Source organism: Geotrypetes seraphini, chromosome 7 (genome assembly GCF_902459505.1).
Source record: "Geotrypetes seraphini chromosome 7, aGeoSer1.1, whole genome shotgun sequence".
In the NCBI taxonomy this organism is placed as follows: Eukaryota; Metazoa; Chordata; class Amphibia; order Gymnophiona; family Dermophiidae; genus Geotrypetes; species Geotrypetes seraphini.
Window position 1 is genome coordinate 23008464 of NC_047090.1, and position 26260 is coordinate 23034723.

General features: G+C 40.6%; 1 protein-coding gene across 6 annotated transcripts in view; it reads left to right on the forward strand.

Moving 5' to 3' along the window:
• The window catches only part of HCFC2 (host cell factor C2), a 154743-nt gene that overhangs the window by 28556 nt on the left and 99927 nt on the right, over positions 1-26260 (forward strand). For all 6 annotated transcript variants that reach the window (XM_033953353.1, XM_033953355.1, XM_033953354.1 and 3 more), the window contains exons 4-7: positions 5228-5436; positions 5942-6026; positions 17718-17824; positions 18150-18338. In XM_033953353.1, coding sequence (XP_033809244.1) covers positions 5228-5436; positions 5942-6026; positions 17718-17824; positions 18150-18338 — 590 coding nt within the window. The remainder of the gene's footprint in view (positions 1-5227; positions 5437-5941; positions 6027-17717; positions 17825-18149; positions 18339-26260) is intronic.

Consider the following 26260-nt stretch of genomic DNA (forward strand, 5'->3'; position numbering starts at 1 on the left):
TTGTTAAATTTTAATAGTAATATTACTATTATGGAGCTTAGGATAATTTAAGTATTTTATTTTTAGCTTGTAAGGAGTGATGTCAAACCTGATCTAATTTTGCGTTTCCAAGTACAGTGGTGCCTCGCATAACGAACGCCTCGCACAGCGAACGCTGCGCACAACGAACTTCATGTCTTGCTTCCTACAACGAACTTCGTTTCACACAACGAAGTCGCCCGAGCTGCATCCTTCCGCGCAGGCACTGCGCTTAACTGCCCTCTCTCCGCCTGGCTCCCTGTGCAGTGGCGGACCGTCGGCTCGCAGGGGCCCGGCGCCTACTGCTGATGCGTTGGGGAGGGCGGAGCTACTCTCGCCGCTTCCCCGATGCTAGAAAAAAAAAAAATGAACAGTTAAGTCCCAGTTTTTGCCGCTGAGACTCTGCCCTCTCTCACTGTAAAATTAGACTCTACTTAGTCTGTCTTTAAATTTAAAAAATGTGTGTTGTTTTAAAAAAACAATTATGTTTTTAGATGTATCTAAATAAAAATAATAACAAAAAATTTATCTTTTTTTATGTCATCTTAGCATATTTTATGCTACAGAACAAATTATTTTTTTTAACATGTATTGTTATGGGAAAACACGTTTCACATAACAAACTTTTCGCATAACAAACTTGCTCCTGGAACCAATTAAGTTCGTTGTGTGAGGCACCACTGTATTCGTATATGTATGGGGTGGGGAGGGAGGAAGTGGGGGGGTATTAAATTTTAAGGGTCTGCATAAAATAGTTAATTCTTTGATTTATCTTATATATGGGAAAAAGGAGTTTATAAAGAATACTGAAGATTGGGGTGAAATGTTACAAATTATATTAATACATAATGGGTCTTAAAATAATATCTTTAAACGTTAATGGTCTCAATCACCCAATTAAAAGAAAAAAGGCATTATTATTTTTAAAAAGACAAAACGCTGATATATGCTGTATACAAGAGACCCATCTGTCAAATACTGAATCTATTAAGCTAAAAGGTGATTGGGTCAAACAATGTTATTTTTCTTCGGCAATAGGGAAAAAAGCTGGTATTGCTATACTAATAAATAAAAAATGTTCTGCTTCATTTAAGTTTAAGGCAGCTGATACTCTTGGAAGGTGGGTATATGTGGAAATGGACATGGGAAATACCACCATGACGCTCTTCAATATATATGCCCCTAATTCGAATCAAAATGAATTTTTTAAAACTCTGCAACAATTAATTCTTCCACTTGCTACTTCAAATTTAGTAGTAGCAGGGGATTTCAATGCTGTCATGGATCCACTGATAGATAAAAGTCCGAGAAGATTTATAAAATCATTAGGCCTTGATAATTTGATACAATCTTGTGATTTAAAAGATTTTTGGCGTATTCTTCATTTTGATGGTCGGGAATTTTCGTTTTGTTCACAGGTTCATAATTCTTTTTCTAGAATAGATTACATTTTTGTTTCTAATCAATTAGTACATCAAGTCACACAGGCTGTCATTGATCCAATTATACTATCTGATCATGCTGGAGTGTGGATTGAAATTAAAATAATAGATCAAAATGGAAATAGACCTATATGGAGATTAAATAATGCATTGCTTACAGATACTGACTTTTGTAAAAATCTTCTGGAAAAAATGAAAGATTATTTTCAAATTAATGATACAGAAGGAATTTCAATAGAGACTTTGTGGGATGCTTTTAAAGCATACATTAGAGGACAAATCATTTCTTATTCAGCTTTGCAAATAAAAAAGGAAAAAAAGCAATTTACAGAATTGGAAAAAGTGGTGAAGTCTTTAGAATCAAAATTAATTGAAAAATGGGATTATTTGACACAACAAGAACTTTTAAAAGCTAAAGGTAAATATAATGAAATTTCTTCAAAAATTATTAGAAAAGATTTATTTGTACAGCAAGCTTTGTATTATGGAAATTCGAATAAGGCGGGAAGAATGCTAGCAAATTATCTTAAAGCAAAAAAAAGAAAACCAAAAATAATTGCTATTCAAAATGAGAATGGTGAAATGTTATCTCAAATTGATCCCATTATAAAACAGTTTTTAAAATTTTATAAAGATTTGTATTCTTCTGAGCCTTATTCGAAAAAGGAAAGGATGGTTTAGATTTTTTAAAATTAATAGAGGGACCAAATATTCCTGAACATATAAAAAGAAGTTTAGAAGAGCCAATATCCTTAAAAGAGTTAGATACAGCTTTGAAATCCCTTAGGGTTGGATCTGCTCCAGGTGGAGATGGTTATACAGTGGAGTTTTATAAATCATTTCAAAACATTATAATGCCCTATTTATTAAAACTGTATCAGACACAACTAAATAAAGGTTGTATTACAGGTACTATGGCTGAATCAATAACTATAGTTTTACCTAATCCAAATAAAGATCCCACTTTGGTTTCAATTTATAGACCTATTTCTTTAATAAATGTGGATGGAAAAATTTTAACTAAGGCATTAGCATTAAGATTGGCTAAAGCTCTCCCTTTCATTATAGATATGCATCAGACAGGTTTTGTTGCTCAAAGACATTCATCTCATAATACTAGATTGGCACATCACATGTTGTATTTGACAAAATCCATTAATGACCCAGCATTCTCTATTTCATTAGATGCTGAAAAAGCTTTTGATAGAGTGGAATGGTCCTTCATGTTTCAGGCAATGGAATGGTTTGGTATAGGATCCGGATTTATACAAATAATAAAAGCATTGTATAGCTCCCCTGCTGCTAGATTATATATCAATAATAATTTTTCAGAAAGATTTATTCTACAGAGGGGGGTTAGACAAGGATGCCCACTATCTCCTTGCTTTTTTATATCGTTTTAGAACCCTTGTTATTAGCTATAGAACAGGTAAAGGAGATACAGGGTATTCCGCACTCAGATAGAGAATATAAATTATCAGCATATGCGGATGATATTTTACTTTATTTGAGAAATCCGGAAAAAACCATTCCAAATTTGCTTGAATTGATTGAAAAATTTGGAAAATTTTCAGGTTATAAAATAAACTGGAATAAATCAGAAGTGCTTCCACTCAATGTACATTGTACAAAAAGTTTATTTGACTCATTTTCTTTTATTTGGAAAGAAGAAGGATTAAAATACTTAGGAATTTGGATTACAAAAACTGTGGATGAGACTATGAAAATTAATGAAAAAAATTTATTACAAAAAGTGTCAGAAATGTGTGAACAATGGAATCCTTTATGCATATCTTGGTGGGGGAGAGTGCAAACTGTAAAAATGATGATATTACCAGTAGTTTGTTACCAAATGCGTATGATACCAATTTTTTTTCAGGGGTCTTTTTACAAAAAATTGGATAAGATGTTAACAAAATTTATTTGGCTTGGAAAAAACCCCAGAATTGCTCTAGTATCTTTACAAAGACCAATTGCTGAGGGAGGGGTAAATTTTCCAAATTTTTATAGGTACCATCAAGCCTATATTATGCGTCAGGGTATGTATTGGATCCTCCCAGAGCCCATTGAACATATACCAGATTGGTTCTGGTTAGAATGGAGATTAATGTTTCCTTTACGTCTGAGTCATGTTATCAGTATTCAAATGCCAAGGTTATATAAGGATCACAAAATATTTGTTGATACTTGGAAAACTATAAGATATATAAGTAATCTAACTCCTATTCCAATAACTAAATCAACGACTCAAACAATATGGCTCAATCCAAAGATCAAAGTTGGCGGTTTTAAAATTATCTGGAAACATTGGATGATCGCTGGAATTCGTATTTTAGAGGATGTAATGAATAAAGGTAAACTGCTTGAGTTTTCACAATTGCAAAATAAATTCGGTTTGAATAAATCACAATATTTCAGATGGATGCAATTGAAGCAGGCCATTCAGACAGGGTTCTCTGAATGGAAAAACCTTAATAACTATCATAGTATGGAATTCTTATGTTTTCAGATAGATTCCATGGGTCACCAGGCCGAAATGTGGTATAAATTAATATCTGGATTTGTACATAAAAAGAAAAAAAATGGTCTTAGAGATATTTGGAGCATTGAGATTAAGCATCAGATTAATGCATCTCAATGGCCACGACTTTGGTCTTGGAGGTTAAGATGTACATTGTCAGCTTCTATGAGACAAACTTGGTTTTTTATATTACATAGAGCTTTATGGACCCCCACACGTTTACATAGAATAGATAGCTCTAAGTCTAATAGATGCTGGCATTGTCATCTTGAAGCAGGGACATTAGATCATCTTTTATTCTATTGTCCATTCATATTAATATTTTGGAAATCAATTTGGCCTCAAATTAATAGGATGTTAGAAAATCCGGTAGCCTTGACATATGATACGATTTTGTTTGGTACTGCAATGAGAGCTCGAAGTCAAATTTCATCAAATAACAATAAACTTTTATTTATATTGACTGGAGTAGCAGTACAGCAAATTACACATAATTGGAAAAATTATGACAGATTGAACTATATTTTTGGTGGAACTCAGTTTGCCATATATATAAGATGGAGCGTACATTTGCAACACAAAAAGGATATATGGATAAGTTCAAGAGGATTTGGGGACCATTAACAGATTTTTGCAATGACTGATTTTAATTTTTTCCCATAATAAGATAATGGTTAAAGAAGGGAGGGAGGGAAGGGGTAAGGAATTTATTCTCTTTATTATGCATTATAAAAAATATATCATAATGAGTGATAGTCTTATGTGAAATTAACGTAATAAAGGGAGGGAAAAGGGTTCATAATTAAATAATAATTGATAAAATTATTACAATATATATGTTATATAAATTCATAAGAAAAATAATATAAAATATGGTTTATATAAAGTACATTATAGAGATATCAAGTGTATTGTTAAGATAATTGTATGGAAAATTTATAACACTTGTTGATATATGAAAAAATCAATAAAAAACTTAAAACTAAAAAAAAAAAGTATTTCAATAAACTTTCTTGGAATAATAGTGAACATTCCATTTGTTAGCAGGGCTCAAGCATTCTTCCTTATGATGGTGCAAGATCCTCTTAGCAAGATGGCATGGTTAACAGCATTCTGGGTTTCTAATACCATTGGAATAACCCACTCGAAGCTGCTATTACCAAATGAAAAATTAAACTTTTCAAACACATAAAGATGGCCTGTCTCCTTATATTTATTGCTTTTCCCTTTTTTCATCTCATGCCAGGTATTTGAACGATTTCTATGAACTGGAGCTACGACCTAGTTCGGGGGTTGTGGGCTGGAACATTCCAGCAACTAAGGGACCACTGCCTTCACCTCGGGAGTCTCACACAGCTGTGGTGTACTGCAAAAAGGATTCAGGGAAACCAAAGCTGTATATTTTTGGAGGAATGTGTGGTTGCAGACTTGGTGACTTTTGGGAACTTGACATAGGTGAGTTGAAAAAAACAAAAATAAATGGAGATGGATGCTTTTAAGGCTTATTATGCATATTCTTTATTCATTGACAGCATGAGGGTAGAATATATTGATCTTCTATTTGGCAGTTAATATAAATTATTTGCAGCTTAGACAGAGAAAAGAAACTTGTAGGATCTGTACTTCACATCATAAATTCAAATCTTTTCTTACATACAAAGGGCAGGTGACAGCAGCCTCACACCTTGTAGTTCCTCCAGTTAGTTGGTGAAGGGACATTTTTTTAAGTGCATCTGAAGAAGATGCATATAGCATTCGCTAACCTCATCTCATTCTTTTATCAGTTTTATATTGTTAAATTGCATTTCAGTGGTTACTGTATAATCTAAAATCATGTTATCTTTATTAGGGTAAGAAATATGCAATTCTGCTGGTCTAGCTTTCCCTTTTTTGTCACCTGGTATAACTTTGGAGTATTCCATGATGACAGTAGTAAATGTGTATTTTATTTATTTTTTAGAAAGTATGTCTTGGTCAAGACCAGAGACCGAGGGGATATCTCCGCTTCCTCGCAGCCTTCATACAGCCAATGTTATAGGAAACAAGTATGTTCCATTTTAAAAGTCTGTTTACAGGCAGCTGGTCTGTTGGCCTAGTAGTAGTGCTGTATGCTGCCACGTGGGAGACCCAGCTTCTGTTCGCTGGCCAGATAGGGCTGGGGATACTATGGAGGCAGTGTTTGCAAACCTTAGGAAGCTCAGTATAAATGTTTACTGACTAACATAAAGTATGCATCCACTAGACTCCAAAAGGTGCCCACTGTTGGTGCATCTATGCTAAGGGCCCTTATATCTGCAGCTAGCCTAAGGGTGAGGGAGAGTTATAACAGAAACATTTCTGATAGCCTGTGAAAGATGGTTCATTGCAATTTGAGAGTAGGATCCCAGCACTGGTTATGATTTCAGCTAGAGAAAAAAAAGTTAAATAACCACTGGACCAAAAAACCCCCGAAGTCTGCTTATAGATTACTTGGAGATACCATAGCAATCGCTGTCCCTGCTCATTAGATATCTCTGTATAAGATTCCACTCAGCATACACAATTTCTAGCATGTAATTATGGCAGAAAAATCTCCATTTATTTTCATTAGCACCATATAATTAGCAAAAGGTCATTATTTACCCCTCTTCTTTATAGCAGAATATTAAGCAGGTGGTTTAGAGAATTTTTTGTATTTGTGTTGGAGAAAGTGTATATGTTGCATTTGATAGGAAGTGGGAAGGGGCTATATACAGTAGAATTTTAGGGCAGAAAATTCTCATTTTGTGTGGTAATTTTGTTTCATTTTAGTGCATACGTAGAGGATAATTTTGTTTCCTGTGCAAACAGCATACGATTCCTTATGGATGGACTGTGCAACCCACCTCGTGATTTGGATTGTAGAAGGCATCGATCATTTTTCTTAGCTCAACCTCTTTGTCTCTTTGGGCAATGCCCTCTCTCTTCAGTCTTAACTTCTACAAGCGAGTTGAGAAGGTGTCTTTTCCTCTGCTTTGCACTAGATTTGTTATTTTTAGGTATTAATCCAATCTTTTTTGAGGCTTCCCAATACTAAGAGGTTCCCAGTAGTCCTGGGACAGCTCTGCCTGGAGAAGGGTCAGACTTTGGAGTCTGAAGCCAGAAGGACCACACGTTTAAAAGAGTATCTACATGGCCAACCTGCTCTAAAACTTGGAGCTCGGGAATAGGTTCCCTGGGAGTGGTGCAGAGTCAAGCGCTTGAGCACAGGATGATTTGATCCTGCGACTGGCCGGGAGACTAGGCGGAGGTTGGCTGCATCCTCTCCCCCACCCCCCAAAGAATCATGTGAGAGCATGAGGGTTTGAGGATTTCAGGTTTTGGAACCTGATTAACAAGCAGCCTAAAAAGACAAGCTGCTGGATCCACACTTGTTTGTCTGAGGCAGAAATTCCTTCTCCATGTCCAGCTGCAATGAGAAGGTGATGCAGGCAAAGTACAGCTCATTGCTATCTATGAGAAAATTGAGGTGGGTCAGAAATCAGCAAAAGTAAGGTTTTCTGGGGTTATCCCAAGGGTCTCCCACCTCTAAAATCCTATTTTCAGCATTTTTGAACCCTCAAAAAGACAAAATAGTATCCTGTCAGGGCAGACCTCCCATTCAATGCATGCATTTGTTGTGCGTGCTAATGTTGGGGTGTAATTGTTGGTGTGCGTTTGGGTCACCGGAAAGGATAGTCAGAGATGGTGATATTGACTCTCCTCAGTTCTAGAAAGCCAGCGACAGTGGCAGCCTATGCTTAAAGCATGGAAAATTTTTCAGCATTGGTGTAAGGATAAGCAGTTGGATCCTTTCTGGACTGCCACTCCTGAGGTTCTCTCATTCCTGCAGGAAGGTTTGGAGAAGGGCCTGGCAGTTGGATCTCTTAAAGTTCAAGCAGCTAATCTTTCATACTTCCAGGCCAGAGTAAATTGAACATCTCTAACCTCTTGTCCAGATGATTCAGGTTTCTGAAGGGAGCACTGAGGCTCCGCCTTCCAGTGAGGCAGCTGTTTCCAACATGGAATCTTAATATCATATTATTGGCCCTCACTAAGGCTCCATATGAACCTTTATTGGAAGTGTCTATCATGGATCTGACTGTTAAGACAGTGTTTATGGCTGCAATCACTTTGGTTAGGAGAGTGTTCAAGCTGCAGGCATTATCATGCAGAGAGACTTTTCTCAGATTCACAGAAGCAGTAGTGTCTTTGCGCACCGTGCTTTCCTTTCTCCCAAAGGTGGTTCAGCATTCCATGTCATTCAGAAAGTGAGGTTACCTGCATTTCAGCCTAAGGATGAAAAGAAACAGCACAAGGTTTTGAGATTGCTGGATGTACAGAGGGTGCTTCTCTGCTATCTTGAGGTGACAAAATGATTTTAGGCTCTCAACCATCTGTTTGTCTTATCTAGCTCTAATTGTCGGGGAAGACCAGCCTCTAAGGCTTCTATCTCCCAATGGATTTGCATGGCAATCTCCTCGGTGTACATTGGCTGTAGTAAATAGCCACCAGTCACCTTGAAAAGTCACTCTTCCAGAAGTGTGACTACTTCTTGGGCAGCGTACAGGGCAGTGCTGCCTGATGAAATTTGCAGGACAGCCACATGGCCCACTCTTCATACCTTTACAAAGTTTTTTTTAGAGTGGAAGTGTCAGCACATGTGGGCATGGCCTTTGGGTCCTCGGTGCTTGTTTCAGGCACATCTGTCCTGTCCAAGACTCAAGAGACTGCTCTGGTATTTTCCATCCATAAGGAATCATATGCTGTTTGCACAGGAAGGAAGGATTAAGTTCTTACTTCAATAATCCTCTTTCCTGTAGAACAGGGATCTCAAAGTCCCTTCTTGAGGGCTGCAATCCAGTCGGGTTTTCAGGATTTCCCCAATGAATATGCATTGAAAGCAGTGCATGCACATAGATCTTGTGCATATTCATTGGGGAAATACTGAAAACCCGACTAGATTGCGGCCCTCAAGGAGGGACTTTGAGATCCCTGTTCTACAGGAAAGAGGATTATTGAAGTAAGAACTTAATCCTTCCTTCCTGTGCAAACAGCATATGATTCCTTATGCCCTACCCTTTCAGAGATGGATACAGCCGGCGTTGAATAATAGTCTGAGTTGAATTTCCAGTCACTTGGCTCATGGCAGCCAAAAAAGAGAAAAAGAAAATTATCAAGGACAAATTTGTCCCTTTGGGATCTGGCTCCATCTCCGTCCCCATGAATTCTCTGCCTCATCCCTACATGTTCTGTCCTCATCTACACAAGCCTCCAACACTTAAGTGCAGATGAGGACAGAGCTTACAGGGATGGGACAGGGACAGAACTCATTGGGATGAGACTAGGATGGAGTTAGGTTTCACGGAGACCGGGACAAATTTGGCCCCATGTCATTCTCTAGGCAGAGGGCTAAAGTTCCACTACATGCTACTTTTACAGAGCAATACAAGTGTTAGTGCTAGTTGTACACAGGTAGATGCTGAGTTGTTTCCACCTTTAGTTTTGCAATTGTAATATTTGTTTACTGTTTTATGTTCCTAATGCAGAGCAGAGCAAAATTAACATCGGGGAGTCCCCTGAACCCCTTCCTTGTTATTATTTCATCTTTTAGGAGTTATTGCTTGCTTTGGTAAGGACTGAAGAGAGAGGGCACTGCCCAGGTAGTCAAGGAGGTGGAGCTGAAAAAATGATTGATGCCTTCTACAATCCAACTCATGAGTTGGGGTACACAACCCATCTGTAAAGAATTGTATGCTGTTCTATAGGAAAGAGGATTATCAAGGTAAGAACCTAATTCTTCCATAAGTTGTCTTGATGGGAAAATGAATGCTTGATCTGTACGTTTAAACTATGCAGGGCACTTTGAAAAATACTTGAGAGAGGCAGATTTGAGATAATAATATGGAGAGGGGAAATTCACACATCCAGTGTATGATGTGGAGAATTTGCATTGTTTTATAAGAAGCTCTTCTAGATATAGAGCGTCTTGTAAAATAGATGCTAGACTGCATGTGTATGTCCCTCCTCATACAGAGGGCTCAAAAATTATAGAAAGTTGAAGAAGCAAACCCCTCCCCCCCACACACACAGAGAAATTCACCTCACTTATATGAGAACAGCTTTCTAAAATCACTTCTTCCATTGTAGAAGAGCCCAAGCCCCTACCTTATGGAAAAACTCCCCTTGGGGCACTTCCCCCCAGCCTTAATGGGAGTCCCTGCTATCTAGTGGGGCAGGAGTGATACTTTCTTGGTGATCTCAGGTCTCAGAAAAGCTGACAAGACCTCTGACATTAATACTTTATATTACCATTATAGGTTTTGGTAGATATTTTGAGACCCAGAATTGTTGAGGCAGGAGTGTGTGGGCATTGCTCCCACTCCACTAGATATCAGGGACCCTCAGTAGTTCTGGGCTGGAAATCAGGGGAGAGGGTGTTAGTTGCCTGGGGTGTGGTCTTGTAAGAAATTTGTCACGCGAGGGAGCTCTTCCTCAAGCAGGGGATTTCTGCCACAGGGTGGGGTCAAGGTAGTGGGTCGGATATTAGGGGAGGGTGGGCAGCTGTCAGCCATCAGGATTGGTTGATTGGGAGGGGGCCACAGACATTGACATTTATAGTTGCCCTTTCCAGTATTTCTAGGCAGCTATAAATGCTGATTTCTTTTTCGATACAGATTTGGATTCTCATTGTGAAATAGAGAGTTCATGTCTATATTGTAGGCCTGTCCAGGGCACTCCCTCTCTTTGCCCTACCCATACTCCTTTGATATCTTGACATAGCTTCCCCAAGTGTAAATGGTTCCTGTTGTGAAATTCTGCTGCTGCTACTATTACTACTAATCATTTCTTTAGCACTGCTAGACATGCGCAGCGTTGTACATTAAACATGTAAGAGACAACCCATGCTCTAAAGAGCTTATAATCCAAACAAAACAAGAGAAATAGGGATAGGGAATTTCTCACAGAAGGAATGATAACACAGGCATGGGTACTTTACAAGTGAGTGGGAGTTAGGAGTTAAAAGTAGCCTTGAAAAATTATTTATTTGGGGATACTTTTAATATAAGGGCCAAAGAAAAATTCTGGTGCCACCCACATCAGGGATCGCCATTTTATAAATGAACTTGGTCAAAAATGAGCACCCATTGTTATGGGGTTTGTTTTATATGTATAAATAACATAGTAAATGGCGGCAGATAAAGACCTGAATGGTCCATCCAGTCTGCCCATAAGTTATACCCATTAAAAAATACATGATTAGATAATACTACATATCTATAGAGCAGTTTTGCTACTTATGCAAACTAGTGGTTCATTTGGTATACCTCCACATACAAGAACAACTGACCTAGGAGCCATTCTTTGCCCCTCCCCCCGAAGGTGGTTTTGTATGCTATGAGGTATGTCCAATCAGCCCTTCAAATCCCACTTGCAGCTGTGAATTCTAACAAGGATATTTTCCAAGGTATTTATGTATTTGTGTTCTAATACGAGGGCTATTCAAAAAGTATCAGACTTTTATTTATAAAAGTACTCCTATTCAGATACAACAATCTTATACTAATCTCCTTCAAAGTAGTCCCCTCGGGCTGCCACACACTTCTTCCAACGGTTCTGCCACTGTCGGAAGCAGCGCTGGAACGCCTCTTTTGAGATTGCTCGCAACTGGTACTTCGCATTCTGCATTCTTTTGACTGAAATCTGGTCCCTTTCAGGGTCATACCCATAAACCCAAGATTCATCACCAGTGATCACTGTGCTGAGGAAGTTGGGATCACTGTTCACATTCTCTAGCATGTCCTGTGTGATCTCCAAACGGAGTTGCTTCTGCTTGATCATAAGCAGCTTTTGCACGAACTTCACTGAAATTCTTCTGAAGCCCAAATCCTCAGTCAAAATGGAATGAACAGATCCAACGCTGATGCTCACCTCGTCTGCAAGTTCTCTGATCATGATTTGACAATCCTGCATAACCAGGGTCCTCACTTAGTCCAATGATGATCTCATCTCTGGATGTTGAGGGCCTACCGTAACGTGCTTCACTCTCCACTGATGTGCGGCCATCTCTGAAGCAGTTGTACCACTCCTTTATCTGTGTGGTGCCCATTTCTTCTTCTCCGAAGGCCTGTTGAATCTTTCAGATCATTTCCACTTGGGAATCACCAAGCTTTACACAAAATTTAATGCAGTAGCTTCGTTCAACTTTTTCTGTCATTTTGTCAAAAATGAAAATCAGACAGCGCTCACTTACACTTCTTCACTCATCAGCGGTCTGCTGGCGACTGACAGCTTCTGTAGGCAGGAAAAAATTCAAGCATGCACATTAGGATCACCTACATATGTGCACCAAACCATGCCTCTCTAGCTTTATTTGTTTACGCAAGAAAAATTAAGGTCTGATACTTTTTGAACAGCTCTCGTATATAGAATACACATACTGTACATTTTGAAGGAACACCTAAACCATACTGAGACTACACTGAAACAGAGAAAATGACAGCAGATAAAAACATATAGTCTATCCAATCTGCCATACCAGCTACTAAGCTCTATAATCCCTACTTTTTCCTTAGACAATCATTGTTCTTGTTTCTCAAATTCAGATACTATCCTCAAATCCACCACTAGGAGGCTTTTCTATTCATCCACTATTCTTTTCCTAGGGAAACATTTCCTTATCTTACTCTTGAGTCTATCTTTTCAACCTCCTTCTGATGAGCCCTCTTTGCAAAGCTTCCTGTCAATTAAAAGAGACCCAACTCCTCTGCATTCATACTATGGAGATATTTACATGTCTGTTGTATATTCCCCCATCTTTCTTTTTTGCATGCCTCTTTATATCTCTGCATGCAGCCACATGTGTAAGTAGTACCAGTTCTGCAAAGCAAACAACAAAGGGAGAAAACCAACATGGTCTGCAGTGAATGAAGCACAAACCAAAACAAAGAAAACTGCAGACAAATGTACAAAGATGCAGGCTAAATTTATTATAACAAAATTATGAATGCAGTTAATATTACCACCTTGAACCAAACCATAGGACCCGACACGGTCCGTGTTTCAGTTAACACGCCTTCATCAGGGGTTCCAGGTGGATACGGTATCTAATAAAACCGCAAAACAAAAACTTAGCCTATTTGAATGAAAATCACCGGCAGTGTTCATACAGACTGTTTTACGGCTATTGTTTTTCATTTACACAGGCTAAGTTCTTGTTTTGCGGTTTTATTAGATACCTTATCCACCTGGGACCCCTGATGAAGGCGTGTTAACCGAAACACGGATCGTGTCGGGTCCTATGGTTTGGTTCAAGATGGTAATATTAACCGCATTCATAATTTTGTAATAAATTTAGCCTGCATCTTTGTATATTTGTCTGCAGTTTTCTTTGTTTTAGTAGTACCAGTAATAACATCATTACTTATATGCTGATTTTTATACATTGAAACCTTAGGATCTGTTTATAAGATTTACTCTTAAACATATTAGCTTATGCTGCAGGGTGGATTTGATTTAAATCAAATCAATTGAAATCACTAGTCAGAAAGACTTGATTTAAATAAAAAAGGAATATTTGCTTGTTTCAACTCTTTATTCGTAGAACATAATTGCCATACTGGGACAGACCGAATTTCCATCAAACCCAGCATCCTGTTTCCAACAGTGGCTGACCCAGGTCCCAAGTACCTAGCTAGATCCCAAGTAGTAAAACAGATTTTATGCTGCTTATTCTAGGAATAAGCAGCGGATTTCTCCAAGCCATCTCAATAATGTCCTATAGACTTCTCTTTTAGGAAATTATCCAAACCTTTTTTTTAAACCCTGCTAAGCTAACTGATTTCACCACATTCTCCAGCAACAAATTCCAGAGTTTAATTACATGTTGTATGAAGAAATATTTTCTTCAGTCTGTTTTAAATCTACTACTTAGAAACTTCATCGCTTGCCTCTTAGTCTTAGTATTTTTGGAAAGAGTAAACAAGCGATTCACATCTACCCTTTCCACTCCACTCATTATTTTAGAGACGTCTATCATATCACCTTTGAACAGTCTCTTCTCTAAGCTGAAGAGCCCTAGCCACTTTACCATATCCTCAAAGGGAAGTTGTCCCATCCCATTTATCATTTTTGTCACCCTTCTCTGTACCTCTTCTAATTCTGCTACATCTTTCTTGAGATACCACAACCAGAATTGCACACAGTATTTGAGGTGGGACCGTACCATATAGAGCGATACAAGGGCATTATAACATTTTCGTTTTCCATTCCTTTCCTGATAATTTCTAACATTCTATTTGCTTTCTTAGCCACCACTGCACATTGCACTGAGGATTTCAATGCATCTTCAACGATGACACCTAGATCCTTTTCCTGGGCAGTGATTCATAACATAGAACCCTTCATCACGTAGCTATAGTTCGGGTTCCTCTTTCCCACATGCTTCACTTTGCACTTGCTTATGTTAAATGTCATCTGTCATTATGACGCTCAGTCTTGCAAGATCGGAGGGCTTTAAACTAGGTAAGTCGGGGGAGGGTACCCACTTATATACCAGTGCAGTAAGAATCAATCCTGATGTGGTGATCCAAAACTGCGCTTCTAAGTCCGAGGTAAGTACCCTCACTGCTAAAGGTTCACTAGGAAACACTCTGAGTCAGATAGGAATCTATGTACAAAGGTGTAATAAACGCACAGAGTGGAGAGCTATGTATGTCAACGCACATAGTTTAGGGAATAAATTTCTAGAACTGGAAACAGAAATTGTGAATGCCAACCTAGATGTGGTGGCAATATCAGAAACATGGTTCACGGACTCCCATGGGTGGGATACAACTATACCAGGATACAACCTGATTCGACAAGACAGGAAGGGTAAGCTAGGAGGAGGGGTAGCAATTTACATCAAAGAGAACATCAGGGTAACCAGGATCACAGATGTTAAGTACCCCGGGGAATCCATCTGGGTCAACCTAGCCAGAGGTGGAGAAAAGTGCTTGTATCTTGGTGTGGTATACAGACCTCCAAAACAAACAGAGGACAAGGATAACGAATTGATTGAAGACATTGAAAATATTACTCTACGGGGGGACACTGTTCTGCTAGGGGACTTCAACATGCCCGATGTAGACTGGAACACACTCTCAGCAACAACTTGTGGTAGCAGGAGGATTTTGACGTCCATGATGGGAGTACAGCTCAAACAAATGGTACTAGAGCCCACTAGGGCCGAGGCCATCCTAGACCTCATACTTACAAACGGCGAGAGTGTCTCGGAGGTCTCAGTGGGAGAAACGCTAGCTACCAGTGACCATAACATGGTATGGTTCAACCTCAGGAAAGGTTTCCTAAATCACAAACCAAAACGAGGGTACTCAATTTCCGGGGCACTAATTTCGCACGTATGGGAGATTTCGTCCAGCAGACGCTGCAGGATCAAAAAGCAACTGATAATGTGGAAGCCATGTGGTCAAACCTGAAATTGACCCTACAAGAGGCAACTATCCGCTACATAAAATTGGTACATAAACAACAAAGAAACAAAAAACCCCGATGGTTCACTGAAGAGGTCTCGCACCTCGTCAAGGAGAAAAAAAGAGCATTTCTTTCATACAAACGTACGGGAACAAGTGAAGCTAACACTGAATATAGGGCCAGGTCTGCAGCAGTCAAAACAGCAGTCAGGGAGGCCAAGCTTGCAGTGGAAGAAACTCTAGCAAAGAACATTAAGAAAGGGGACAAATCCTTCTTCAGGTACATTAGCGACAGGAAAAAAAACACAAATGGAATAACACGCCTCAGAACACCGGACGGGAATTACGCGGAAACAGATTCCGATAAAGCCAAACTACTGAATGAATACTTCTGCTCGGTTTTTACCTGCGAGGCACCAGGGCAAGGGCCACATCTGGAAGCAATGTCAAGCGCGGAAGACCGATTTCAGAATTTTGAGTTCACACCAGCTGATGTCTACAGCGAATTGTCAAGACTCCAGGTGAGCAAAGCTATGGGTCCAGACGAATTGCACCCAAGAGTGCTCAGAGAGCTGTGTGAGGTCCTGGCAGAACTGTTAGCCATGCTCTTCAATCTCTCCCTAAAGAAGGGGAGGGTCCCCCAGGATTGGAAAACAGCGAATGTTGTTCCTCTGCATAAAAAGGGCTGCAGGGCAGAGGCTGCGAATTACCGACCAGTGAGTCTCACATCGATAGTATGTAAAATCATGGAAACACTAATTAAACGTAAGTTGGACACGATCTTGGATGAGGGGAATCTTAGGGATCCTAATCAACATGGATTCACTAACGGTAGCTCGTGTCAATCCAACCTCATCAGCTTCTTTGATTGGGTAACAGGAAAGTTGGACTCAGGAGAGTCTCTGGACATAGTGTACTTGGATTTCAGCAAAGCTTTTGACAGCGTCCCACACCGCAGGCTACTAAATAAGATGAAATCAATGGGGTTGGGCGAGACGATAACCGCATGGGTCAATGATTGGCTGAGTGGTAGACTTCAGAGGGTAATGGTCAATGGTACCCTTTCTGAAACATCAGAGGTAACCAGCGGAGTGCCACAGGGCTCGGTCCTGGGTCCTCTCCTTTTTAACATATTCATAAGGGACTTGACACGAGGGCTACAGGGCAAAGCAACGTTATTCGCCGACGATGCAAAACTGTGCAACATAGTAAGTGAAAGCTTTTTACAGGATAGTATGACACAGGACCTTCGTACGTTGGAAAACTGGTCCTCGACAAGGCAGCTAGGCTTCAATGCTATGAAATGTAAGGTCATGCAGAAATCTTGGCTTTTGCTGAGTATCTTTTGTCTCCGCGCAGAAACCACGCGGTAGACCCTCTAGTCTGGTGTTTTACTTTGTTCCTGGTTCTTTGTATTCGGATTGTAGTTTACTTCTTTGTATATTTCTTTTCTTAATAAAAAGAAAATTTGAAAAAAAAAAAAACGTTTATCGACTTGAAGATCCTTCCTGTTCAAATGTATTCCCTTTGTCATCTTCAACACACTTATCATGATGTTTCATTTGGGCTCCCAGGCCTTGCATTTCTTTGTTGCAGTGTTTGCATTTTGTACACATGCCTGCCTTATCCATAGGTAGAGGAACTTCATTAAAATATTCCCAAACTGAGTTTCTTTTACAGCCTGCTGCCATTATAGGTTTTCTTCTCCAAGGAAAGAAGAATATGATAAACCTCAGGCTATATACACAAAGATTCCAAGAATTGTGGAGTATTCTGCTAAGGTCTTTTTCTCAACTCTGTATATTTTATAATAATTTTGCTAAGAAGAAGAACCATGTTATCTTTGCAGACATAAATTCGCAGTTTTGAGAAATGCAAAACCAAGCATCTGTGATAATATATTCTAGATAGAAAAATTGTCTGTGATATGAATGGATTAATAGGATTCATTTACCAAAAACATTAAACATAGCATGAGGCTATATATTCATGCAATATAATTAAAAACTAATCCTTATTTCATGATAAAAAGGTTTTATCTTAATAGAAAATAATCTTTAGATATATTTTTCCTCAAAAAAGCATTTAAAAAAAAAAATCCAATTTTAAATTTAAAAAACTGTATTTAAATAAAAAAAAATCCATCATGGTATGCTATTTTTGCTTTAGGCAAACAGCACATGCTAATATAAAATAAATAATACAATAATGCATATCCCTATTATCCAGGTGCCTAATAGCCTTTTTCTGTTTTGTTTGTATCAGAATGTATGTTTTAGGTGGCTGGATTCCACAGGCATTGGCTGGTATGGAAAGTGCAGCGCATGACAATGAATGGAAGTGCACTAGTTCGTTTTCTTACCTAAATTTGGGTCAGTGTCTTTATGCTTGGTAAAGGGGAATTGCTTGAAACACATTTTCTTGGGGAAGCAAACTGTTTTAAGATTGTGTTTATGAAAACAGCCATGTTATGAAAAAGTACTCTTATTTAAGATATATGTAATACAAGTTTCTCGTTTGAAAAGAATTAAGATAATTCCTCAACCTCAGTAAGGGTCCCAGATCTAGTCCTTTCATTTTCTTCCTGGTGAGCTTTATTGTTTAATTATCAACATCTTCACTCTTTTTGTTTTTATTATTTTAATCTAAGTAAAAATGGTATCATATAATAACTGGTGTGACCTTTTTATTTGACAGATACTATGGAATGGATTAGTCTACTGCCTGAATCTCAGGATGACAAGAAGAATTCAGTGCCCAGGCCGCGGGCTGGCCACTGTGCTGTTGCCATTGGCACCCGTCTGTATATCTGGAGTGGCAGAGATGGTTACAGAAAAGCCTGGAATTCTCAAGTTTGCTGTAAGGATCTGTGGTATCTTGATACTGGTATGTAAGAGAATTAATATGAAAGTCAAGCTATTACACCTATTTTAAATCTATTTAAAATAGAATTCTAGAATCTTGAGTTGAACAAGTTCAGGTGGATAGTTGTAATATAAATTTTTAATATGGGTAATTTTTGCTAATCTTTTTTCCCTAGCAACAGCAGCAGATGAATCCAGAGACCAATGGGATAGCCCACATCTACCAGCAGGCGGAGATAGAGAAACTGATTAACAGGTGGTCCTATTGGCTGGCACTCCTCCTGTTTATCCAGTATTCTCTGTCTCCCAGCAGGAAAAGGTCGCTATTCAACTAGCTCCTGAATTCTGGCTATGGCTGGAACTTTATTTTCTCCTGTTGAGGTTTCTCTTCAGTGAGACTGCCATTCTGTTTCTCCTGTTGAGGTTTCTCTTCAGTGAGCTGGCAATGCTATTTCTCCTGTTGAGATTTTCTCTTCAGTGAGACAGGGGTGTCCGGCTGAATGATGACGGCTTTAGGGGTTACACCTGGGCCCCCCCAGGTCCCTGCCTCACCCTCCCTCCAGTGATAGAGGGTCTGACTGGGTCTCAATATTTTTCTTCTTTCCCTTCTCTGTAAAAAAAAAAAAAAAAAAAAGAGACCACAGTTCCTCCATTCTGCCTGGTTACTGCTGATCAACCAGATTTAACTGGCTTCAACCGGCCCTAACAACAAGCTTGTGAGTAAGTCTGACTTTTACGGTTGTTTGAACTTCAGGTTCTATTTGGGAGTCTTAGTAATGTGGGTTCGGTCAACATACGTTTAAGGCATGGATATTTTATTGAGGCTAAGTTTTATGACTAGAAATCCGTGGAGGGAGCCGGGACTTCCCGCCCTTTGCATGCATGCGCTTGGTTTCCTTGTTGGTTACAGCGCGGCAGTAGCAGTGCAATTTCATGCTCGCACTTGTTCTCATTGTTGGGTTTCAGTGCAGCAATAGTAGTCCTGTTTATTCTGAGGCTCTCTTTCATCGGTGTTTGTCACGGCCATGTGCAGCTGATTGTGCAGGTGCCGGTTTATAGCAGCATGAGATGGGACATGTTTTTTCCGACGCTGTGGGCCGTTGTTCTGGTTATTCCCTGAGTCTGATTTTATTTCTATGCAAGCCGCGGCAGGGTAAATTTTGCGCGGCTTGAATCTGACTATGTTTCTAGGAGTGTTGATGCAGCGGCCACGTGTCAGTGAGAATCAAGCGTGCGCTTGGGTCTCCGGCGATGGCGGGAGAGCTGCAGCGTTCCAGTAGTTTATTTCCAGCTGACTTTGGTCAGGGTATGCCGGGGCTTCTATCCTTTCTGGTTCAGACAAGTTGTATGTGTTTCACCAGCTTTGGGACAAGCTTGGGCAGCTTTATATGTCTATGTCTGTGTTGCTGCTGTACTCCCTTGAAGGAAGCTGTTTGTTTAATCGGACTCTGGGGTTCGCACTCAAGGGGTTTACCAGAGAGACTCTGACCTGTGCTAGGTCACCCAGTCTCGGTTTGTCTCCGTACTGGGGCGACATACGGCAACTCACGGCACGGTGAGATCAGCAGTAAGATAGTGCCCTGTATTTCACACAGGTATCTCATTGTCTCTCTTGGGGTCCCTGCAGATTGAGCCTTTGTCTGTTGGTAACTGTTCTTATTTGGGCCTCTGTGCTGAGCTGCATGTGTCTAGTAGTGGCACAGGATATATATGCCTAAAGGTAGTACAAACAGTTTCCAAGTTCGGGCTGTCTGTATGGGCATAATAACACTGCACATCTTCCTGCGGCCAGGACTCTCTTTCTCTATTTCTGAGGGGCCCTGGACTTCAAATTTCCATGCTTATCACTCTGGTTTCTCCTGTCACCATTTTCTCATAGGCACATGCTAGACGGGCCCCCTGACCAGACAGGAAGGGCTGTACAGCTCCTTTTAACCAGGAGCCAGTTACCTATTCTATCAAACCCGCGTAGGATCACGCGCTATGTGGCTGTTAGCCTCATCCCTGAAGCTCTCATTAGCGATGTGAGCTTTGTCTGATACCTGTAAGGATGCTGTTGTTTTCCACAGGGCGGTACCGTTTTGGCGCTACCAGGCTTTTCATCTAATTTCTTCTTGACTGCCTGCTTGATTCGGACGACTTCCAGTCGGGCCGTTTGACTGACACGAAAAGGGTGATATCTTTTCCTCAGTTCTTTACACGTGCATCTTCGAATTTGCACAGCGCTCTTTTCTCCTGTACTATTTATAGGTATATCGGGGTGATGTTTTTATTCATATAGGAGAGATGTGTTTCTTTCCGGAGACTTGGGCGTGAGGTCTCGGTCTCAGATTCTTCTTCGCTTACCATGACCAAGAATATGGGATTCTGTACAGTTTCTGGGATCCATATTGCTGACCCCACTGGGGACTTCGGCTTGCTTTCCCCTTCTTACGCTACAGCAGTCGCTTTTGTTCCGGTGGTTCCCGGTTTCTCAGGGCTCCAATTATTTGGTATGCTCCTCCTGCATCGCTCTGTATGATTTGGTGGCTCCACACGATTTCTCTTTTCAAGGCATGCCTCGGTCTTTGCTGGACTATCTCATGACTACCGACCCCTTCCCTTAGACGACCATCCCGGGCTGTCGGGTTGGGGGCTCGGTGGCTTCCATCCTCAGCTCCAGGAGTCTGGTCTTCAGAGGCGACTCAGTACTTGTTCATTCTTCTACTCTTGAGCAGGGTCAGGCTACTTTTATGGAGCTTCAGATCATTCTTCCGGATTGCCGCTAAGAGTCCTTTTGGTCAGTATTAGGATGGGGGTATTTCTCTACAGCTTGGGCAGTAGGTGTTGTACTCATTGGCAGGTGAAGTTGTTCTGCTTCAATGGGTGGACTCTCATCTTAGTCTTCTGTTGGCAGATCCTTTTATGGATCAGGCTAAGAGTTTGGATAGACTTTCTCTTCCCGGAATCTGAGCATGGCCCATTTCTTGTATGTTACAGTGTACAGCGCTGTGTATGCTCTGGAAAGTGTGCATGTTAATAATAGTGTAATTTTCTGCATCCTGGATATTGAGATTTGTGGCTCAGGCGTTCTAGCTCTTTTTATGGACGTGAGATCTCCTTGACCTAGACCTCATGGCCTCGTCTCTCAATTCTATGCTTCCTAGCTTCTTCGGCGGGCCCAGGGAGTGGGAGTTAGAGGGGGTAGCTGAATGGCTCCTTTCTCGCTTCTGCCTTCTCGTTTTCCGCTGGCTGATGATGGCTTGGATTTGCCATCTCGAGCTCACTTTCCGGGCACAGTATTTGTAGAATCTCTGGATTGGCGGCGCCATCCTTACTTTGCGGATTTGATGAGTCTTTTGACAGCCGGACTAAGAAGTTTCCTGGTATCTCCGGCTTTGCTTGCCTAGGGTCTGATCAACATGGATATTTGTACTACTTTAGTATTACGACCTAGTTTTTTTTGAAAAATCTTGGCTGACGTGTAAGGGTTATGCGAAGCAGGTTGTTTCTTCTCTTATTCAGGTACTACGGACGTCTTCTCCTGTGGCTTCTGCTTCCTTTTGGAGGTTTTTCCTTTCTTGGGTGCTTCTTAACGTTTGAACCACTCCAGAGTTCCTTTTTGGCACAGGTGTATTGCCGAGGGCTTAGCGTTCAATTCCCTTCAGCTTCTAGTGCCATTCTTGGCTTATTACAAGGGCTAGGTATATTGCTCTTCACTTACATCTCAGCTTCATGTAGTTCAGTTCCTAAACAGAGTGCGATATATTCATGCGCCTCTTAGAAAGCCCGGTTTGGAGTACAATCTTCACGTACTTCTTCTCAATTTACCGAAGGCTTCATTTCATCCTTGTCTTTTGGGACTCTAAAGGGCTGTGCCGTTGAACATGGGGTTTCTTGTGGCCATGGCTTCAGCTCTGCAATTTTCTATGTTGCAGGCCTTGTTCAACGGGGATTTCTATTTCTGATTTCCGAAATATGGGGTATCAGTTCGGATGGAACCACTATTTCTTTCTAGGGGGGGTGTCATCCTTTCTTTTATGTCATGCTCGCTTTTCCTTCCTTCTTCCTGGGAGGAGAAATTGGGAGCAGTGCTTTTATTCACTGCATTTTTTGATACGTATGTAGCGTTCTCCGTGAGCTCGGTTTCTAACGACTTTTAGTTGTTTATATCTCCTTTTTGTATTCTTCAAGGGACGCCTCAAACATATGGCGGCGTCCGAAGCCTCCATCGCTCGATGGGTCCAGGAGGACATTCTTTATGCTTGCTTGCTGGCAGGGAAGCGGTTGGCGAAAGAACTTCATGACCATTCCGCTGGAGCGATGGCTACTTCTTGGGCTCAGTCCAGAGGTTTTTTCCTTGGAGGAGATTTGTCTCGCGACTAATTGGTCTTCCGAGAGTGCTTTCTCTCCGCATTTCTGCTTGGATGTGGGGGTGCATGCGGTAGGGGCGTTTTGTGCTTCGGTTGTTGCGGAGGCGGCGTTTGCTTCCCACCCAGATTGAGGATTGCTTTGCTACATCCCATTAGTCTCTGGATTCATCTGCTGCTGTTGCTAGGGAAGGAAAAATTATGTTCTTACCTGTTAATTTTCTTTCCCTTAGACGCAGCAGATGAATCCAGAGCCCTATCCTTTCTGGATATTGTCTCTCGGTTTTTTCTTTTGCAACTTTCGCAGTTTGTTATTATGGCAGGTTGTTTTCTGTATTATTGCATTTTGAGATTTGTTATGGGAAAGAAGTTTTTTACATGCTATGCCTATTGATGGTTATGGATGCTTGGGCAAGGAGCTATACTGGATAAACAGGAGGAGTGCCAGCCAATAGGACCACCTGTTAATCAGTTTCTCTATCTCTGCCTGCTGGTAGATGTGGGCTATCCCATTGGTCTCTGGATTCATCTGCTGTATCTAAGGGAAAGAAAATTAACAGGTAAGAACATAATTTTTCCGTAGGCCATTCTGAAGGTATGGATGATTGACCCAAAGGCCCATACAGAGTAAGATGTATGCAGCCTGTTAATACTGAGTTTTACCTACTTACCTCTGGTATACCCTGTAAACTAGTGATCTCAAACTCACGGCCCGCCAGGTACTATTTTGAGGCTCTCGGTATGTTTATCATAATCACAAAAGTAAAATAAAATAGTTTCTTGATCATATGTCTCTTTAGCTATAAATTACAACATTATTATTATTAAGACTTAGCCAAAAGGAAAGATTTATAAACTATAAAGAGTTTTACCTTGTGCAAAATTGTCCTTTCTTTAATAAGACATTAACTGATTTTTTCTGAGGCCCTACAAATACCTACAAATCCAAAATGTGGCCCCGCAAAGGGTTTGAGTTTGAGACCACTGCTGTAAACACTGCCTGAAATATTCACCAGGCAGTCTGTAGTAGTAAAGGGCCAGTGCACTTTTTGCATGTTGGGGAAAAAGCCCCAAAATATCACATTGTATTCATTGAGCATATGCTACAGAAAATGTTTAACATAGTAAATGTTGACAGATAAAGACCTGCACAGTTCAGCCAGTTTGCCCAGCAAAGTGGCCAGAGTTAAATTTGGCACTCTGCATAAGTTCCACTTTTTCATGGTTAAATGCTTGGCAATTAACTTAAGACATCTAAAACTATGAAGGTGATTTAGCCCTTCTTAGGGATATGTCTGTTCCAAAAGGTGTCTTTAATATACATTACTAAGTCTCAGCAGAAGGATTTTCTACTTGGAACTCAAATACTTGGATTTTCTATTTGCTACTCAAATGTGGCATAGATTGTTTTTTCATGCAGAAACAACATCAGAGATGTTAATGTCATTGAATAAACCCGTCAAACTATAAGAACATAAGAATTGCCATCTCTGGATCAGACCCTGGGTCCATCAAGTCTGGTGATCCACACACGCGGAGGCCCCGCCAGGTGTACCCTGGCATAGTTTTAGTCCCCATATCGCTGTATGCTTCTCAAGGGAGATGTGCATTTAATTTACCCTTATCCGTATCACTCTATGCCACTCTTAAGGAGATGTGCATCTAGTTTACCCTTAAATCCTAGAACGGTGGATTCTGAAATTACTTCCTCTGGGAGAGCATTCCAGGTGTCCACCACTCGCTGCGTGAAACAGAACTTCCTGATATTCGTCCTGGACCTGTCCTCCCTCAGCTTCAGTCTATGTCCTCTTGTCCATGTCATACTGAACATTGTAAATAACTGCTTTCCCTGCTCCATTTTGTCAAATCCTTTCAGTATTTGACAGATCCTTTCAGTATCGATCAGATCCCCTCGCAGTCTCCTCTTCTCAAGGGAGAACAATCCCAGTCTCCTAAGTCGTTCCTCGTAGTCCAGGTTCTCCATACCTTTCACTAGCTTCGTTGCTTGTCTCTGCACCCTCTCTTTATATCCTTCTTTAGGTAAGGAGACCAATGCTGGACGCAGTATTCCAGGTGCGGTCTGACCATGGCTCTGTAGAGCGGTATTATAACTTTCTCTGATCTACTCGTAATTCACTTCTTTATCATGCCTAGCATTCTATTTGCTTTCTTCACTGCTGCCGCACATTGCGCCAATGGTTTCAGGGTCCTATCTATCAGTACACCCAGGTCCTTTTCCTATTCGGTCTTTCCCAGAGTTACACCTGACATACTATACTTGTGATCTTTATTTTTTCTGCCTAAATGCATCACTTTGCATTTTTCTACATTAAAATTCATCTTCCATTTATCTGCCCACTTCTCCAATTGATTCAAGTCGCTCTGGAGTTCCTCGCTGTCCTTCTGCGATCTGATTGCCCGGCATACCTTTGTGTCGTCTGCAAACTTGATGATTTCACTGGATGTTCCTTCTTCCAGGTCATTTATGAAAATATTAAATAAGATGGGTCTAAGTACTGAGCCCTGGGGTACACCGCTAGTCACTTTTTCCCATTTATGCCCACTCTCTGTTTTCTGTTCTCTAGCCATTTGCCTATCCATCTTAGTATATCTCCCTCTATTCCATGGCCTTGTAATTTCCTGAGAAGTCTTACATGTGGAACCTTGTCGAACGCTTTCTGAAAGTCCAAGTATACAGTATCCACCGGTTCTCTTGTCTGTTCACTGTCTCAAAAAATTGAAGTAGGTTCGTCTAACATGATTTCCCTTTCCTGAAGCTATGTTGACTGGCTCTCATCAGGTCGTGTGTGTCTAGGTGCCGGACTATGCTGTCTTTAATCAGCGCCTCAACTATCTTTCCAGGGACAGATGTGAGACTTACAGGTCTGTAGTTGCCTTGCACTCCTCTTGATCCTTTTTTAAATATCTGCGTGACGTTCGCTATCTTCCAGTCATCCAGTATCTGTCCTGTTTTGATTGACAGGTCGGCAAGTTTTTGCAATAGTTCTCCGATTTTCAAATTTTAGTTCTTTTAGGACTCTCGGATGAATTCCTTCCGGTCCAGGAGATTTATCACTTTTAAGTTTGTCGATCTTGTGGTAAATCTGGTCCAAGTCCACTTCTACTGTGGTGAGGCTGTCCTGTACAAATCCCTTGAACACTTTCACTGTGTCAGTTATTGCTGCGTTGTCTTCCTTTGTAAAGACAGACGCAAAGAAGGAATTCAGTCTGTCTGCAATTTGTTTGTCATCCTTGACGCATCCTTTTCCTCCCAGGTCGTCCAGCGGTCCTACCGCCTCCCGTGCGGGTATTTTCCCTGTTACGTATCTAAAAAATGGCTTGAAATTTTTGGCCTCTTGCGCTATTTTCTCCTCGTAGACCTTTTTGGCAACCCTCACCACCTTGTGACATTTTTTCAGATCATCTCTATGTTTGTTCCAAGCTTCGGATGTTTTTGTGCGTTTCCACGTCTTGAAGGAGTCCTTCTTTTCATTTATGGCTTCCTTCACCTCTTTGGTAAGCCACGCCGGCTCTCTTTTGCCTTTCGTTTTCTTTACTTTGGACATCCGCGGAATGTAGAGGCTTTGTGCTTCCG